This window comes from Mustela lutreola, chromosome 11, assembly GCF_030435805.1.
Source record: "Mustela lutreola isolate mMusLut2 chromosome 11, mMusLut2.pri, whole genome shotgun sequence".
NCBI classification, from domain to species: domain Eukaryota; kingdom Metazoa; phylum Chordata; class Mammalia; order Carnivora; family Mustelidae; genus Mustela; species Mustela lutreola.
The window spans coordinates 70893899-70913600 of record NC_081300.1 but is presented as its reverse complement, the minus strand read 5'-3'; the positions used below and the strand labels follow the sequence as shown (position 1 = coordinate 70913600).

Below are 19702 nucleotides of genomic sequence, written 5' to 3'. Positions count from 1 at the left end.
GAAAACAGCATGGAGGTTCCTCAAAATGTTGAAAATAGAACTGCCCTATGACCCAGCAATTTCACTACTGGGTATTTACCCTAAAGATACAAACGTAGTGATCCGAAGGGGCACGTGCACCCGAATGTTTATAGCAGGAATGTCCACAATAGCCAACTATGGAAAGAACCTAGATGCCCATCAACAGAAGAATGGATCAAGAAGATGTGGTATATATACACAATGGAATACTATGCAGCCATCAAAAGAAATGAAATCTTGCCATTTGCGACAAAGTGGATGGAACTAGAGGGTATCATGCTTAGCGAAATAAGTCAAGCAGAGAAAGACAACTATCATATGATCTCCCTGATATGAGGAAGTGGTGATGCAACATGGAGGGTTAAGGGGATAGGAGAAGAATAAATGAAACAAGATGGGATTGGGAGGGAGACAAACCATAAGTGACTCTTAATCTCACAAAACAAACAGGGTTGCTGGGGCGAGTGGGGTTAGGAGAAGGGCGGTGGGGTTATGGACATTGGGGAGGGTATGTGCTTTGGTGAGTGCTGTGAAGTGTGTAAACCTGGAGATTCACAGACCTGTACCCCTGGGGATAAAAATGTATGTTTATAAAAAATTTTTTAAAAAATTATGAACTTTATATGGGCGCCTGGGTGGCTCAGTGGGTTAAGCCGCTGCCTTCGGCTCAGGTCATGATCTCAGGGTCCTGGGATCGAGTCCCGCATCGGGCTCTCTGCTCAGCAGGGAGCCTGCTTCCTCCTCTCTCTCTCTGCCTGCCTCTCTGCCTACTTGTGATCTCTCTGTGTCAAATAAATAAATAAAATCTTTAAAAAAAAAAAAAAAAAAAAAATTATGAACTTTATAAAATAATACAGCCACCTGGGTGACTCGATCGCTTAAGCATCTGCCTTCAGCTCAGGTCATGATCCTAGGGTGCTGGGATTGAGCCCCATGTTGGGCTCTGTGCTCAGCGAGGGTCTGCTTTTCTCTCTCCCTCTGCCCCCTCACATGTTTGTGCTCTCTCTCTCTCTCTCTCAACTAAATAAATAAAATCTTAAAATAAAAAAAGTAATACATTAGGATTTCATGTTCCAACCATCATATTAACAAAAATCAAAGAGGGAGTGCCTGAATGGCACAGTCAGTTGGCCCTACGACTCTTCAGCATGGGTCCTAGTCTTCAGGTTGTGAGACTGAGCCCCACGTCAGGCTTCCAGGCCCAGCATGGAATCAGCTTCAGATTCTCTCTCCCTGGGGAGCCTGGGTGGCTCAGTCGTAAAGCCTCTGCCTTCGGCTCAGGTCATGATCCCAGGGTCCTGGGATTGAACCCCACATTGGGCTCTCTGCTCAGCAGGAAGCCTGCTTCCCTCTTCCTCTGCCTGCCTCTCTGCCTACTTGTAATCTCTGTCATGTAAATAAATAAAATCTTAAAAACAAAAAAATAAAAACAACAAAAAACAGAAAAAGGGGCGCCTGGGTGGCTCAGTTGTTTGGGCCTCTGCATTCGGCTCAGGTCATGGTCCCGGGGTCCTGAGATCAAGCCCTGCATCGGGCTCCCTGCTCAGCAGAAGTCTGCTTCTCCTTCTGCCTTTCCCCTTGGCTTGTGCTCTCTCTCAAATAAATAAATACAATCTTTAAAAAAAAAAAAAAAAGATTTTACTTACTCATTTGACAGAGATAGCAAGCATAAGTAGGCAGAGCAGCAGGCATAGTGGCAGGCAGAGGTTACCATCAAGGCAGTGCAGTACTGTGTAAGGACAGACATACAGATGAAAAGAGAAGAATGAGGAGACCAAAAAGAAATCATATTTACAGTCAACTCACTTCCAAAAAGGGTGCCAAGACAATTCACTGGCAAAAGAACAGTCTTTCCAATAAAAGCCAGTAGGACCAGTAGATATCCACATTCAAAACAACAGAGTTGAGAGGTGCCTGGGTGGCTCAATTGGTTGGGCATCTGCCGTTGGCTCTGGGTCACAATCCCAGGGTCTGGGGACTGAGCCCTGTATCAGGCTCCCTGTTCAAGGGGAGCTGCTTCTTCCTCTCCCTCTGCCCCTCCCTCCACACTTGTGCTCTGTCTCGCAGTCTCTCAAATAAGTAAAATCTTTAAAAACAAACAAAAATCAAGTTAAAATCCTTACCTCATGCCACATACAAAAATCAACTCAAACAAAATCAAACGCTAACAGTAATGGGAACCAGAACTATAAAACTCTAAGGAAAAAAAACGGTAATGATGCTTTGCCATCTTGGGTTAAACAATGTTTTCTTAGATAGAACACTAAAAGCGCAAGTGACAAGTGTGCCTGGGGGGCTCAGTCACTGAAGTGTCTGCCTTCGGCTCAGGTCATGATTCCAGGGTCCTGGCATCGAGTCCCAAGTAGGACCCCCTGCTCAGCAGGGATTCTGTTTCTCCCTCTCCTTTTCCTCCTCCCCTCTGCTTGTGCTTTCTCTCTCTCTCTCAAATAAATAAATCAAATCTTAAAAAAAAAAATAAAAACACAAGTGACAAAAGAAAAAATAGAGAAATCGGACATAATTAAAGTTTAATTACTTTAAAGTTTAAAATTACTGTATCAAACAACATAATCAAGAAAGTGAAAAAGAGAGGCTCCTTAGTTGTTCAGTTGTTCAGAAGCCTTCGCCTTCAGCTCAGGTCATGATCTCAGGGTCCTAGGATCCAGCCCTGAATTGGGCTCTGTGCCCAGCAGGGATTCTGTTTCTCCCTTTCCCTCTACCCCTACCCCACTTAGTGCTCATGCTCCCTCTCTCTCAAATAAATAAATAAAATCTTAAAAAGAAAAAAGTGAAAAAGAACTCAAAGAATGGAAGTAATATTTGCAAAACATGTATCTGATAATGGATCTAGATCTAGAATATATAATGAACACAAGTCAATAATAAAAAATCCAACTAAAAAATATCAAAGGATCTAAACAGACATTTACTTAAAGAAGATCCTGGGGCACCTAGGTGGCTCAGTGGGTTAAGCCTCTGCCTTCGGCCCAGGTCATGATCTCAGGGTCGTGGGATCAAGCCTACTTATTTATTTAAATAAGTTTATTTAAATAAGTTTATTTATTTAAATAAGCAAAATCTTTAAATAAATAAATAAAATAGATTTTTTAAGTGAAGGGATAGATAAAGATTTATCATGCAAATGGAAATGAAAAGACAGCCAGGGTGCGCCTGGGTGGCTCAGTGGGTTAAGCCGCTGCCTTCGGCTCAGGTCATGATCTCAGGGTCCTGGGATCGAGTCCTGCATCGGGCTCTCTGCTCGGCAGGGAGCCTGCTTCCTTCCCTTCCTCTCTCTCTGCCTGCCTCTCTGCCTACTTGTGATCTCTCGCTGTCAAATAAATAAATAAAATCTTTAAAAAAAAAAAAAAAGAAAGAAAAGATAGCCAGGATAGCAATGCTCAGACAAAATACTTTAAAACAAAGACTTATAATAAGAAACAAAGAAGGAAGGGCGCCTGGGTGGCTCAGTGGGTTAAGCCTCTGCCTTCGGCTCAGGTCATGATCTCAGGGTCCTGGGATCGAGCCCCAAATCGGGCTTTCTGCTCTGCAGGGAGCCTGCTTCCTTCTCTCTCTCTCTCTGCCTGCCTCTCTGCCTCCTTGAGATCTCTGTCAAATAAATAAATAAAAATCTTTATATTAAAAAAAAAAAGAAACAAAGAAGGACACTGGGTAATCATAAAGGGAACAATCCAACAAGAAGATATAACAATTTTAAATATTTATACACTGAACCTGGGAGCACCCAAATATATAAAGCACTAAAAACAAACATAAAGGAAGCAATCAATACTAATACTAAAAACAAACATAAAGGAAGCAATCAATACTAATACTTAACAGTACACATTTACATCTATGAATAGATCATTCCAAACAAAAAATCAAGAGGGGTGTCTGGGTGACTCAGTGGGTTAAGCCTCTGCCTTCAGCTCAGGTCATGATCTCAGGGTCCTGGGATTGAGACCTGCATCGGGCTCTCTGCTCAGCAGCGAGCCTGCTACCCGCCCCCCCTCTGCCTGCCTCTCTGCCTACTTGTGGTCTCTATCTGTCAAATGAATAAATAAAATCTTTAAAAAAAGAAAGAGGCGCCTGGATGGCTCAGTCGGTTAAAGCCTCTGCCTTCCGGCTCGGATCATGATCCCAGGGTCCTGGGATCGAGCCCCGCTTCAGGCTCTCTGCTCAGCAGGGATCCTGCTTCCTCCTCTCTCACTGCCTGCTTGTGATCTCTCTCTGTCAAATAAAATAAATTTGGGACGCCTGGGTGGCTCAGTTGGTTAAGCAGTTGCCTTCGGCTCAGGTCATGATCCCAGCTTCCTGGGATCGAGTCCCACATCGGGCTCCTTGCTCAGCAGGGAGCCTGCTTCTCCCTCTGCCTCTGCCTGCCATTCTGTCTGCCTGTGCTCACTCTCTCCCCCTCTCTCTCTCTGATAAATAAATAAAAAAAAATTAAAAAAAAATAATAAAGAAAATCAACAAGAATAGCTTTTTTTCTTTTTTTAAGATTTTATTTATTTGTCAGAGAGAGAGAGAGAGAAAGAGACAGCACAATCAGGGGAAGTGGCAAGCAGAGGGAGAAGCAGGCTCCCCCACTGAGCAAGGAGCCCAGTGTGGGGCTCCATCCAGGACGCTGGTATCATGACCTGAGCAGAAGGCAGACACTTAACTTACTGAGCCACCCAGGCACCCCAAAGAATAGGTTTGAATGACTCACTGAACTACATGGATCTAACAGATATATTCAGAACATTCCATCCTACACAGCAAAAGCAATCCTAAGAGGGAAGTATGTAACAATATACTTGAGGTCTGCCTCAAGAAGCAAGAAAAATCTCAAACAATACAATCTTACACCTGAAGGAGCTAGAAAAAGAAAAACAAATGAGGCCTAAAGCCAGCAGAAGAAAGGAAAACAATAAAGATAAGAGTAGAAATAGGGGCGCCTGGGTGGCTCAGTGGGTTAAGGCCTCTGCCTGCGGCTCGGGTCATGATCTCAGGGTCCTGGGATCGAGCCCCGCGTCGGGCTCTCTGCTCGGCGGGGAGCCTGCTTCCTCCTCTCTCTCTGCCTGCCTCTCTGCTTACTTGTGATCTGTCTATCAAATAAATAAATAAAATCTTAAAAAAAAAAAAAAAAAAGAGTAGAAATAAATGACATAGAAACTATAAAACAGGGGCACTTGGGTGGCTCAGTCATTGGGCATCTGCCTTCAGCTCAGGTCATGGTGGGGCTCCCTGCTTGGTGGAAGGCTTGCTTCTCCCTCCCCTACTCCCCTTGCTTGTGTTTCCTCTCTCACTGTGACCTTCTATGTCAAATGAATGGATGAAATCTTAAAAAAAAAAGAAAAAAAACTAAAAACCAACAGAACAGATCAAGGAAACCAGGAGCTGGTTATTTGGAAAACTAAACTTAAAAAATGGGACACCTGGGTCGCTCAGTTTGTTAAGCATCCCACTCTTGATTTCGCCTGAGGTCATGATCTCAGGGTTGTGAGATCATGCCTGGAGTGGCTTAAGATTCTCTCTCTCCCCCTCCTTCCACCCCTCCCCACCCTGTCCCTCTCTTAAAAAAAGAAAAAGAAAAATGAAATAAAATTGGTAAACCTCTAGCCAGACTTACCAAAAAGAAGAAAAAAGATGCAAATAAATAAAATCATAAATGAGAGAAGAGAAATAACAACAAACACCATGGAAATATAATTATAAGAAATATTGTGAAAAACTGTGTATCAACAAAATGGACAACTGAGAAGAAATGGATAAATTCAGAGAAACATATAAATTACCAAACTGAAGCAAGAAGAAATAAACAGCTTGAACAGACCAACAGCCAGTGGAGAAACTGATTCAGTAATAAAAAAAACTCCCCAACAGGGATGCCTGGGTTGCTGAGTGGGGTAAAGCCTCTGCCTTTAGCTCAGGTCATGATCCCAGGGTCCTGGGATGGAGCCCCGCATGGGGCTCTCTGCTCAGCAGGGAGCCTGCTTCCTCCTCTCTCTCTGCCTGCCTCTCTGCCTATTTGTGATCTCTGTCAAATAAATAAAATCTTAAAAAAAAAAAAAAAAAAACCAACAAAGAAAAGTTCAAGATGAGATAGCTTTATAGGCCAACTTCTACCAAACATTTAAAGGATTAGTATCTGTTCTTCTCAAACTTTTTCAAAAAATTGAAAAGAAAGGAAAGCCTCTAAATTCATTCTATAAGGCCAACATTACCGTGATACCAAAACCACACAAAAACACCACAGAAAGAGAACTATAGGCCAATACCCCTGACGAACACAGATGTAAAAATCCTCAACAAAATACTAGCAAACTGAATCCAACAACACATTAAAATAATCATTCACTACAATCAAGTGGGATTTATTCCTGGGATGCAAGAGTGGCTCGATATTGGCAAATCAAGCAAAATAATATATCACATTAATAAAAGAAATGATAAGAACCATATGATCATTTCAGTAGATGCAGAAAAAGCATGTGACAAAGTACAGCATAAATTCATGATAAAAAACCTCAACAAAGTAGGTTTAGAGGGAACATATCTCAACATAATAAAAGGCCATATATGAAAACCCACAGCTAGTACCATCCTTTTTTTTTTTTTTTAAAGATTTTTTCTTTATTTATCTGACAGAGATCACAAGTAGGCAGAGAGGCAGGCAGAGAGAGACAAGGAAGCAGGTTCCCTGCAGCACAGAGAGCCCGATGTGGGGCTCGATCCCAGGACCCTGGGATCATGACCTGAGCCGAAGGCAGAGGCTTAACCCACTGAGCCACCCAGGTGCCCCGCTAGTACCATCCTAAATGGGCAAAAGCTGAGAGCTTTTTCCCTACAGTCAGGAACACGGCAGAGATGTCCACTCTCATTACTTCCATTCAACATAGCACTGGAAGCCCTAGCCTCAGCAATCAGACAGCAAAAAGAAATAAAAGGCATTTAAACTGACAAGGGAAGAAGTAAAACATTTACTATTTCCAGGTGATGTGATACTACACATAGAAAATCCAAAAAGACTCAGGAAAAAAGTACTAATATTGAAAACCAGATTAAATAGCAACAGGATACAAGATTGACATATCTTGTATCTGCTACATTTCTTTTTTTTTTAATTTTTTTTTTTTAAGATTTTATTTATTTATTTGACAGAGAAAGAGATCACAAGCAGGCAGAGAGGCAGGGAAGCAGGCTACCCGAGCTGAAGGCAGAGGCTTTAACCCACTGAGCCACCCAGGCGCCCCATATCTGCTATATTTCTATACACCAAAACTGAAGCAGCAGAAAGAGAAATTAAGGAATTAACACCATTCACAACTGTGACAAAAAAAGCAATAAGATACCTAGGAATAAACCAAAGAGGTTAACGACCTGTACACTGAAAACTATGGAACACTGATGAAAGAAAATGAAGATGACACAAAAAAATGGAAAGATATTCCATACTCATGAACTAGAAGGACAAATAATTAAAATGTCTATACTACCCAAAGCAATCTACACATTTAATGCAATTCCTATCAAAATACCAACAGCAGTCTTCCCAGAGCTAGAACAATCCTAAAAGTTGCACTGAACCACAAAAGACCTGGAGGAGCCAAAGCAGTCTTGAAAAATAAAAGCAAAGCTGGAGGCATCCCAACAATGAAAAAAACAAGCAAACCAAAAACAGACTCTTAACTATAGAACAGAGGAGAAGTGGGGGGTGGGGGATGAGTAGAAATATGTGATGAGGATTAAGAGTACATTTATTGGGGGGGCGCCTGGGTGGCTCAGTGGGTTAAGCCTCTGCCTTCGGCTCAGGTCATGATCTCAGGGTCCTGGGATCGAGTCCCGCATCGGGCTCTCTGCTCAGCAGGGAACCTGCTTCCCCTCTCTCTCTCTGCCTGCCTCTCTGTCTACTTGTGATTTCTCTGTCAAATAAATAAATAAAATCTTAAAAAAAAAAAAAAAAAGAGTACATTTATTGGGACGCCTGGGTGGCTCAGTTCGTTAAGTGGATGGATGCCTTCGGCTCAGGTCATGATCCCAGGGTCCTGGGATCTAGTCCCATATCTGGCTCCTGGCTCAGCAGAGAGCTTGCTTCTCTCTCCCATTTTGCCTGCTGCTCCTCCTGCTTATACTCTCCCTTTCTGTTAAACAAATAAATAAAACCTTTAAAAAATTCTTTAAAAAATTAAAAAAAAAAGAGTACATTTACCTTGCTAAGCACTGGGTAAGGTATAGTATAGCTGAACACTCTATTGTACACCTGAAACTGTCAGGCTCCAGGCTAGGTGAGGAGCCTGCTTCTCCCTCTGCTTCTGCCTGTTGCTCTGCCTACTTGTGCACTTGCTGTCTCTCTCTGTCAAGGTAAATTTAAAAAACAAAATAAAACAAAACAAAGACCACAATAACTTTAAAAAGTAAATAAATGAAAATTTTTTAAAAACACAAAAAATTTAACAGAATTACCATACTCTCCAGCAATTCCATTCCTAGATATAAACAAAAAAACTGAAAACAGGTACTCAAGCAGAGAGTTGTATGTGAATATTCATAGCAGCATTATTCACAGCAGCCAAAACAAAGAAATAATCCAAAATATCCATCAACAGAATGGATAAACAAAATGTGATATATACATGCAATGAAATATTATCTAACCAAGAAAGAAATAAAATTGATATATAATAAAAATGAATGAACTTTTTTTTTAAGGTTTTATTTATACATTTGATGGAGACAGCAAGAGTAGGAACACAAGCAGGGAGAGTGGGAGAGGGAGAAGCAGGCTTCCCGCTGAGCAGGGAACCTGATGCTGGGCTTGATCCCAGGACTCCGGGATCATGACCTAAGCCAAAGGCAGACGCTTAACAACTGAGCCACCCACACCCCTAAACTGAATGAACTTTTGAAATATTATGCTAAGGAGTGTCTGGGTAGCTCAGTTGGTTAAGCGTCTGCCTTCAGTTCAGGTCAAATCACACAACCGAGCCCCACATGGGCTCCCTGCTCGGCAGGGATTCTGCTTCTCCCTTTACCTCTCCCCCATTCATATTTTCTCTCTCTCTCTCTCTCTCTCTCTCTCTCTCGAAAAATAAATAAATAAATAAAATTTAAAAAGAAAATAAAAGACAAGAAGTTTGCTGTGTTGGCCCGGAAGTAGATTAAAAGGTACCCTGATGCAAAGCGGGCAGGAATGTAAATTGGTGCAGCCATTATGGAAAGAAGAATGGAGATTCCTCCAAAAATTATAAACAGAACTGCCATATGATTCAGCAATTCCATTTCCAGGTATTTATGAAAAGATGTGTGTACCCCCACCTTCACTGCATAACTGTTTACAACAGCCAACACCTAGAAGCAACCTAAATGTCCAAAAGTCAATGGACAAAGAAAATATGGTATATGTGTATATATGTGTATATATATACACACACACACAAATGCACACATACATACTGGAATATTACTCAGCTATTAAAAAGGTATGAAATCCTGTCATTTGCAACAACATAGATGGACTCTGAAGGCACTGTAAATGAAATAAGTCAAAGCCAAATACTGTACAATCTCACTTGTATGTCTTATATGGGGAATCTAAAAAATCTAAACTTGGGACGCCTGAGTGGCTCAGTCAGTTAAGCATCTGCCTTTGGCTCAGGTCATGATCCCAGGGTCCTGGTATTGAGTCCCACATCAGGCTCCCTGCTAGGGAGTCAATTCCCTCTGCCTGCCACTCTGCTTGTTCTCTCTCTCTCTCTCTCTCTCATTCTCTCTGGCAAATAAATAAGAGTCTTAAAAAAAATAATAATGAAAAACCTGAACTCATATAAATAGAAAGTGCTGGTTATCAGGGACTTGAGAGTGGGAAAATGGGGAGATGTTTGTTATAGGGAACAAACTTCTAAGTACAAGATAGTAAGTTCTGGTGATTTAATTTACAGTGTGGTGACTACAGTTAGTAATACTATATCATATATTTGAAAGTTGCTAAGAACATAGATCTTAAATTGGTTTTTTTAAATACTTTTTTTTTTAAAGGTTTTATTTTTATTTATTTGCTAGAGAAAGAGAGAGCACAAGCAGGGGGAGTGGCAAGCAGAAGGAAAGGGAAAAGCAGACTCCCCGCTAAGCAAGGAGCCCAATGTGGGGCTTGATCCCAGGACCCTAGGATAATGAACTGACCCAAAGGCAGATACTTAACTGACTGAGCCACCCAGGCACCTCTTAAGTATTTTCACCACAAAAAAGAAATGGTAATTATGCGATGTGAGGAGAGTATTAGTTAATACTAATGGTAGTAATCATTTTGCAATATATAACTGTACCAAATTAACATACTGTATACCTTAAATTTAAACAATGTCTCATGTTGATTACATGTAAATAAAGCTTGGGGGAGCAGGGAGAGGACTATTACCAGAGAAAAAATTTTATAAATACATAATGGTGATAGTTGCACGACATTTTATAAATGTAGTTAAAGACATTAAACATAATGGTTTACTTAATGTAAACCATATACAGTGGCAAAACTTTTCATTATATAGATATTCCCACAACAAAAATAAGTAAACATGGGGAGCCTGTTTGGCTCAGTCAGAAGAGAGTGCAACTCTTGATTAGGAGGTCCTGAGTTCAAGCCCCATGTGGAATACAGAGACTACTTAAATAAATAAAACTTTAAATACTAAGTAAACATTTAAAGAATACTTAAGAGTACATTTTTTTTTTAAGATTTTAAGTAATCGCTACATCCAATGCAGGGCTCAAACCTACAACCCCAAAAACAAGTCGCAAGCTCTACTGATGGAGCCAGGCAGGCACCCCAGGAATACATTTTTTAATTATTTTATTTATTTATTTATTTATTTGACAGAGAGAGAAATCACAAGTAGGCAGAAGTAGGCAGAGAAGCAGGCAGAGAAAGAGAAGCAGGTTCCCTGCTGAGCAGAGAGCCCAATGCGGGGTTCTATCCCAGGATCTTGGGATCATGACCCAGACCGAAGGCAGAGGCTTAACACACTGAGCCACATGGGCGCCCCAGGAACACATTTTTTAAAATGCAAGACTTACATACTGAAAATGACAAAACACCACTGAAAGAAATCAAAGAATACCTAAATAAACAGAAAGACATCCCATGTTCACACATCAGAAGACTTAGAATTAATTTTTCTTTAACATTTATGTATTCGACAGAGAGAGAGAGAGATCACAGGCAAGTAGAGAGGCAGGCAGAGAGAGGGGGAAGCAGGTTTCCCACCAGAGAGCCCGATGAGGGGCTCGATCCCAGGATCCTGAGACCACAACCTGAGCTGAAGGCAGAGGCTTAACTCACTGAGCCAACCACGTGCCCCAAGACTTGGTATTATTAAGATGTCAGGGTGCCTGGGTGGCTCAGTGGGTTAAGCCGCTGCCTTCAGCTCAAGTCATGATCTCAGGGTCCTGGGATCAAGCCCCGCATCGGGCTCTCTGCTCAGCAGTGAGCCTGGTTCCCCCTCTCTCTGCCTCTCTGTCTACTTGTGATCTCTCTCTCTCTGTCATATAAATAAATAAATAAAATATTTAAAATAAATAAATGAATAAAATCTTAAAAAAACAAAAAAGATGTCAATACTCAGGGGCGTCTGAGTGTCTCAGTCAGTTGGGCATCGTACTCTTGGTTTCAGCTCAGGTCATGATCTCAGGGTCATGGGATCCAGCCCCACATCCAGCTCTGTACTCAGGGCAGAGTCCGCTTGTCCTTCTGCCTCTACTCCTCCCCATCCCCGCCCTTGCTCACTCTCTCTAGAATAAAAAACAAATAAAATCTTAAAAAAAAAAAAAGTCAATACTCCCCCAAATGATCTATAGATTCAATGTAAACCCTAATACAATCCAAGCTGCCTTCTTTGCAGGAAATGACAAGCTCATCTTAAAATTCATATGGACAAGGGACCCAGAATAGTCAAAACAATCTAGAAAAAGAACAAATCAGGACTCACACTCTGGATTTCAAAACTCACTACAAAGCTACAGCAATCAAGATTTTGTGGTGCTTGCATAAAAGGACAGACACATAGATCAAGAGAATGGAACTGCAAGTCCAGAAATAAACCCTCACATTTATGGCCAAATGATTTTGACAAGGGTGCCAAGACCATTCAGCACATAAAGAATAGTCTCTTCAAGGGGCACCTGGGTGGCTCAGTAGGTTAAGTGTCTGCCTTCGACACAGGTCATGGTCCCAGGGGTCCTGGGACTGAGCCCTGTATCAGGGTCCCTGCTCAGCAGGGTGTCTGCTCCTGCCTTTCCCTCATGCTATCTCTCATGCTCTCTTTCTCAAATAAATAAAACCTTTAAAAATAAATAAATAAAAGAGTCTTTTCAAGAAAGTTCTCACACAACTGGGATAGTCACATGAAAAGAATGAATCTGGACCTCCACCTCATACCATATACAAAAAGCAACTCAAAATGCATCAATGGGGTAAACCTATAAAACATTTAAAAGAAAACAGGTGTGCATCAATAACTAATAATTATAATAAATCCTATTTATTGAGCAGCAGTCACTTTATGCTATTCCCCCTACCAGAATTTTCAGATTTTTATAATCTCACTTTTCATAGTGATCCAGCCCACTTCACCCTTTCTCACCATATGTTTCCCATTCACCATATGAGCCGTGAGCCTATCTTAAAACTATGGCTTACATGAGTAAAAGAAAACAGCTTCAAGTACTTACTTCTAAATTTGAAGTCGTACCTATGAACATTCCTCTATTATTCTCTATGTTTTACAGTTTCTTTTTCAAGTCATCAATGTTGGAGATGAAACAGTGAGTTATAAGGTACAAATAATATATTAGTCATTCTTTTTTAATATCAAAATGCTATTTCAAACATACCTAGAGTGAAATCTTACTGCTGGAATCAGAAAATGTGATAGAGGATGAGCAGATTTAAATTAAAAGGCTGGCTATTTTGAGTTAATAAATAACAGTCAACAAACAGCCTTCTCTATTCTGAAACTGTAAAATGGATGTTCTGAAGCTGCCACAGCAGAGATTAAGTGGTGGTTTCTGTGGATTTGTCCATTACTGTTTGCAAGTTTGCATGAATCAGCATTTTGCTAGGGAAATGGCTTGCTGCACTCTTCAGATGCTCCAATGGACAACATTACAGATGCCCAGTTAATATTTGTTGAAAGATAAATGAGGGGGGGATCCACAGCAGGTAAAAGTAAATTCCCCCCAAAACTGCTTCCTTGGTTCCATCTTTCATCACCTTCAAACTTCGGAATCATTCCAGAAGTGCCTTGAGCTCTCTGCTACAGCTTTCTCGAACTATTTTTGTGAACAATTAACATTTTACATGATGTAACAAAAGGTCTTACCAAGATTGGGGAATCCATCCTGAAGGGCCCATAATCGAGCCCAAGGGGCGGGGACAGGCTCCTCGGGTTCTTGGTCCTCAGGAATAGAACAGAGTTCTTGGGTAGACACTGTGTCCAAAGAGCTCAGCGTTCCTGAGCTGGAGTGAGAGGACTGGCTAGATGTGGGTGCCGTGCTGCTGGAGCTGGACGTGCCTTGAGACTGTGAAGAGCCGCCATGTGTCTGGGAGGAGATGCCTTGAGACTGAGAGAAGCCACCTTGGGACTGGGAACAGGTGCCACTGCCGTGGGACTGCTGACACTTCCCTTCCGTCTCTCGAGACATCACGACCTCAAAAGTAAGTGTCCAATAATAAGGTAAGTTTCAAGAAACAAGACTAAAAGTTCAAGAGGGAAGAATGGGCAAGGGCACTTGGGTGGCTCTTATCAGTTAAGCCTCAGACACTTTATTTCAGCTCGGGTCATAATCTCAGGGTCATGAGATCCAGCCCTGCAACGTCCAGGATCTGCACTGGGTATGGAGCCTGCTTGGGATTGTCTCTCTCCCTCTCCTGCCCTTCCACTCTCCCCACACCCACACAAGGGCAATCTCTCTCTCTCTTTTAAAAAATAAAAATAAAAAAATAAAGGATGGGCATATTTAACGTCAGGAAAAAAAAAAATCCAGAGCAAGCATGTTCTGCAAAAGTTAAAATTCTAAGACTAGATTGATCTATAACTCTTCTGGGTTGAGCTTTTCATCCTATCATTTCAAACTAGATCAGTTTTTTGTATGACAGCCACAAATCACAGGGAAAAGAAGACAAAAAATAATTTGAAGGTTATAAATAAGTTAAAAGAAATGAACTAAGTCGGGGGTGGGAAGGAAGACTTTATAACAGCTTTCATTCATCTAATTTTTAAAAATTAGAAATGTGGAGTACTTGGGTGGCTTGGTCAGTTAAGTGCCTGCCTTCAGCTTGGGTCATGATCCTGGGGTCCTCGGATTGAGCCCCATGTCAGGCTCCCTATTCAGTGGCAAGTCTGCTTCTCCCTCTCTCTCTGGCTGCTTCTACCCCTCCTTGTGCCCTCCTTCTCTCTGTCAAATAAATACATGAGTAAAATAAAAATAAAAATTAGAAATGAAGGGCACTTGGGTGGCTCGGTCAGTTAAGCACCTGCCTTCGGCTCAAGCACTCTCCCTCTGCTGCTCCCACTGCTTGCTCTCTCTCTGTCAAACAAATACATACATAAATAAAATCTCAAAAAAATAAAAATTAGAAATGAAACTTAAAAGGTATTCATTGATACAATCAACACTATACTTAAATTTCAAGTTTAGGAACAATAAAGAAGAGGAAGGGTCATATGGCTTCAGGTAAAAAAGATAGCCAAAGAGAAACATAAACTAATTCACTGCACCAGGCCAGGGGTGACCATTTACATTAAATGTCACAAATACCCCTCCTCCCCCAAGCCTGCCCCAGGACGGTGAAGACCACATCCTGTTTGTTCACTTTAGATTCCCTGACTCCGAACTGAGGGCCAGGCTATTAATGAAGCAGTAACACAAAGAAGTCTCCCACAAACAACTCCACCTACCCTTTTGTGATGCTGAGTAACGATCGGTGCTCACCTTTCATCCTAAAAGGCCTTTCAGCCCAACAGATTCCTATGAAAACAAGCTCATCACAGCGGACCACAACAGGTTCCCACCCTCACTTTAGAGTTAATTCGATGAACACTTAAACTCTGATAACAGTCAAGTGTAAGTAACTGTCAATCCCTAAGTTTAAATCCCTAGTGTGATTCCTTTTTTATTAAAGGGGGGGGGGCATTCTCTCTTCTCTCCTGATAGCCATACTCAGATAGCTTTCCAGATACAAAGATACTGATGACTTTTTCTTAAACCACACCACGAAAGTGATCCCAGAACTAAATGTGCCACTCCAGGACCTAAAGCTCTAATACTACTGCCTCAATCAAGGCTGCAACCTCTTACAGCTTTTGAGCAAGACTTCTCCACCCTGAGAACTGACAAAAGACTGTCAAGAAGTGGCTGCTATCCCCGGTTATGGTAAGGGTCCAGTAGACAGACGGAAACCACAGAAGCCTCAGCTATGAGGAGGAGGAGGAAGTATATGGAAATATTAGAGGTAAACAAGTCTGGAGTCGGATGCCTGAGTCAAATCCTTGCATGACCTTCAGGTAGATCACCTCACTGAATGGGTAGATCTTGATAATTAAATGAGATGACACATTAAGTCTCCTCCCCCAGTAATGCCTGATCATTGGGAGAAAAGAATTCCAGTCCCAAAGAATCCGACAGCCGGAAAGGGGTTTACAAGTGCAACACAGTTTTTTTTTTTTTTTTTTCAAATACAGAAACTGAGCCCCAAGATGGGCTGGTGCCTTCCTACCCTCTCCTCGCCACCCCATCCCACACTCTTACTTATGGACACTCGCTGGGCATCCTCCTACACAAGTCAGTGTGTCTCCAGCTCCTGCAGCGCCTAGCTGCTAAGATTGGGTTCTTAATACGTTTTTTCCGAAATTGAATCTAAAATATGGTAATTACTAAGATTTAAATAACTCTTTACAAACCAACTTCCCTCTGGTTTTGAAGAACACAACTTCGTCCTTTCTTACGCTGCACGTCTGGGCCAGTTTCAGCTTGTAAGTAACAGGGGCAGTGAACTTCACTTCGAAGTTCATCTGCAATGGAAGACAGTCACCCATTCCTCTCCTCCCCCCGACCGAGCTCAAAAAACACACAAAGAGAAAATTCTGGAGATTCAGCGTGCATTAATACCCTGGGGACTGGAATCGAACCCCAAACACCCAAGAGAAGTTCCCCACTATGACTCACCGCGTGAGCCCACCTGAGGTCAAACACTCAACAGCAGCTGCAGCCAGCAGCGTGGCGCTAACCAAGCACATACAAACCCCACCCTCAGCCAATCAGAACACCCTTCGTCGATGCCGGACCAATGAACAGCGGCGGATGTGGCCGTCCACACGTAACCTCAATGCTTGCTGGGAATTGTAGTTTAAAATGAGGAGCGGGACACTCGGAATCCAGGATCCCGCCCCGTCAGTTCCTCAGCCAATGAGCAGCACTAGTCGGGTCGGCCGCTCTCTCTCCAACCCCCGAACAGGTGACCGCGGCGACATAGGCCGCGGCCAGATGTGGGGCAGGAGAGCTGGCGCCTTGCTCCGGGTGCGAGGCCTGTGGCCGGCAGGGGTCCTCGGAAGGAGACCGCTAAGCTGCAGTGCTGCGTCTCTGGCGGGAAACAGTTCCCCCCAGTGTTGGAACTGCGGTGGCCCAGGGAGCCACATGCGTGGGGACGGGTTCTTCTGTCCACAGTGCCGCGCGCTGCAGCCACCTGACCCCACTCGAGATTACTTCAGCCTCCTGGACTGGTACGGGAGGCGGTTTCGAGAAACACGCTGGGGCAAGAGAGACGCCGGGCTGGCGATTTGGGGGTTGCAAAGGAGAAGGCGGGACCGGTTAGGTCGGTGGGCGGAGCCGTAGGGGCGGGGCCTGGGAGCACGTAGGGTGCCATTGCGGCGGGTGAGTGAGGAAATTGAGGGGTGAGCCTGAGGATAGGGCCTCTGAGGAATGGAGACGAAAAGGGAGGGAGGAGTGGAGGGGTGGGGAAGGAATTTAGGGGAAATTGGAGGAGGGAGGCTTCAGTGGAGGGAAACCTGAGGGCTGGGCCCTGAGAGGGGAAGCTGAGGGGCGGGACCTGAGGGAAGTGTGCTAGAGGGGCTGCATAGAGTTGATGGATAGGATCAGAATGGTTAAAGTTGGGTTGAGACAGAGGTCACAAGTAGGCAGAGAGGCAGGCAGAGAGAGAGAGGAGGAAGAAGACTCCCCGCCGAGCAGAGAGCCCGATGCGGGGCTCGATCCCAGGACCCTGGATCATGACCTGAGCAGAGGCTTTAACCCACTCAGCCACCCAGGCGCCGCTGGGTTGAGACTTTTAAGAAAGGCGTACTGAGGTGCTGTCCAAAATAAGGGAGTTGAGGAGCTTCCAGGTTTGTGAACACGTGGAGATGGAAGAGTAGTGTGCCTGGAGAAGGCTTGGAAGCTTCCCGCCCTTTCACCCGTGCATGTTTTCCACGTGGTTGTTCCTGAGTTACATCCTTTTATAATAAAATAAATCTAGTAAGAAAAACAGAGTGGGGTGTAATAGCACCGGAAAACCTAATACTGTGGGCTGAGTCTAAGGGAGAAATGAGAACTGGAGGGAGAGTGTCAGAAGTGGCTGTTTTTCCGGTTTTCCTCCGAACCTCAAGGAGCTTGGAGAGGTGTTGAAATTTCAGCAGAGCTAAACTGCTAAGACAGGGAAGGCTCTGGGAATGGAAAGCGAAAGGAACTGGGTTAAAATAAAATGAGAGGCGAAGATGACTTGGGCTTTCAAAATACAGGGTAGGATTCCGGAATGGTCCTTCCCCTTAACTCTGGGATTGGTGCCTACCAGTCATTCCGCATTTATAATGTGCTGCCCTGACACTATCCTTTAAGTTCTGCAAACGTGCCAATCGTGTCCGCACCTCAGAGACTTTGCATGTTCACTCTGCCTCTTGATGACTTTTTTTCTCTGATCTTTATTTTTCTCTGATCTTTGTTTATTTTTCATCATTATTTAGGTCTCAGCTCAAATGTCATTTCTTTGTCCATGACATTTACCATTTTCTCTGACCCTGTTTTCTTTTCCTTCACAGACCTTTTTGAAATTCTCTCTCCATGTTTATTCCATTTACCCCTGTGAGAAGAGGAACCAGACCCATAGTACACAAATCTATAAATATTTGGTACATGAATTTTATATCCCAATTTCCTTACAGCAACCGTGCCTTCAGAGTTGACACAGCAAAGCTTCAGACTAGGTACCAGGAACTACAGCGTCTTGTCCACCCTGATTTCTTCAGCCAGAGGTCTCAGGTAGCCTATTGTCCACCCCTAATCATACCCAAACACTAGTGTACACAGGGTAGGTGGCAGTGGCCTTGTGGTGATGTGATTATGAGAGACAGAGCTAAACAACCAGCTCCACCCTGGGACAGCCTGACCCCGGCTAGTAGTTAGGCCCTGAACCTGCCTTGCACTCACAACTTTTACCTGACTTCCCAGAAGAATTAGAACCCACTGGTTGAGAATGAAGACAGCTCATCCCACACCAGTTCTACCTAGGAGATTTCCTTAGTTGTCTGCCCATCCATATTTTATTAAAGAGTTTGGGAATGTAATGTGGCTAATTTGGATGGTAATGAGATTATCTTCATCTCCACTTACAGACTGAAAAGGACTTCTCAGAGAAGCATTCAACCCTGGTGAATGATGCCTATAAGACCCTTCTGGCTCCCCTGAGCAGGGGACTATACCTTGTAAGGTGATTTCCCAATCCTTCTATGTGTGACTACATGGTATCCATTGGGCTGAGGGACAACTGCTGCCCTGTATTCAGCGGAAGAGTGCTTGCGACCTGAGCTAGTCTAGGGACCCAAAGATAATTAGCCTTGAATGAGAATAGTTTTTTCTGAGTATTTGTATATCTTACTTGCCAAAGTGCATTTTTTTTCGTACCACTTTCTGTAAATTTCAGGGATTGGATGGTGATAGCGTTCTGGAAAGAGTAATTTTGGCATTTTTTGTGTGGAAGGGAAGAGTTTAGCACCTTAGAATTTTAGGATTTAATAGAGCCTTTACAGATACCTAATTCAGTCTCCCAAGTGGAGAAACAACTCCCCGGGGTCACACAGTTCCAGGTAGCAGAAAGGAATCCTGTCCCAGCACTCCTGTCTCAGGGTAACTTTCCCATACCCTACCTTTACATTCTCACTATTGAGACAGTTCAAGTTTTGATTTTTAATGAATCATATTCTGTTATATTCTGTAAGTAGGATTTATGACTTTAGCCACAGTCTCTTCAATCAACCTTACTTTTCTCTGCTTTATGTCCCAATAGCTAAAGCTCCATGGAGTAGAGATTCCTGAAGGGACAGATTATGAAATGGACAGGCAGTTCCTCATGGAAATAATGGAAATCAATGAAAAACTTGCAGAAGCTCAAAGTGAAGCTGCCATGAAAGAGATTGAATCTATTGTCAGAGGTAAAAGATAAAATACTACTGAATGCATTTTATTGCTGTTTTGAGTACATGTCCAAGGTTAAATGAAAAATGAATATAAAGACTACATATAGGTCATCATAATGATTCAGGGAGTATTTTTTTTCTTGGTGATACTGAAACCAGTTTTGTCTGGAGGTTAGACTTGCAGCATCTCTAACCTTCCAGAAGGCAGCCTTAAACCAAGAACATCATAATATTTTGCAGAT

At 42.9% G+C, this 19702-nt stretch overlaps 2 protein-coding genes across 17 annotated transcripts in view; one reads left to right on the top strand and one right to left on the bottom strand.

Moving 5' to 3' along the window:
- CHEK2 (checkpoint kinase 2) overlaps positions 1-16329 on the bottom strand; it is a 51189-nt gene extending 34860 nt beyond the window's left edge. For 3 of the 8 annotated variants that reach the window (XM_059139729.1, XM_059139728.1, XM_059139727.1), the window contains exons 1-2: positions 14534-14586; positions 13380-13707 (exon numbers count right to left, since the gene is read on the bottom strand). In XM_059139729.1, the coding sequence (XP_058995712.1) occupies positions 13380-13701 (322 nt within the window). In that variant the 5' untranslated portion in view covers positions 13702-13707; positions 14534-14586. Of the gene's footprint in view, positions 1-13379; positions 13708-14533; positions 15787-15959; positions 16071-16224 lie in introns of those variants that run through there. The other 5 variants (XM_059139731.1, XM_059139734.1, XM_059139732.1 and 2 more) reach the window with 5 other exon arrangements.
- Positions 16330-16469: 140 nt separating this feature from the next.
- The window catches only part of HSCB (HscB mitochondrial iron-sulfur cluster cochaperone), a 29717-nt gene continuing 26484 nt past the window's right edge, over positions 16470-19702 (top strand). For 5 of the 9 annotated variants that reach the window (XR_009345875.1, XM_059139744.1, XM_059139743.1 and 2 more), the window contains exons 1-4: positions 16470-16778; positions 18210-18306; positions 18660-18749; positions 19331-19475. Coding sequence is in view for 8 of the 9 variants with exons in the window: in XM_059139744.1 (XP_058995727.1) it covers positions 16543-16778; positions 18210-18306; positions 18660-18749; positions 19331-19475 (568 nt within the window). In the remaining variant the exon portion in view is untranslated. Of the gene's footprint in view, positions 16779-16885; positions 16930-18209; positions 18307-18659; positions 18755-19330; positions 19476-19702 lie in introns of those variants that run through there. The other 4 variants (XM_059139745.1, XM_059139746.1, XM_059139748.1 and 1 more) reach the window with 4 other exon arrangements.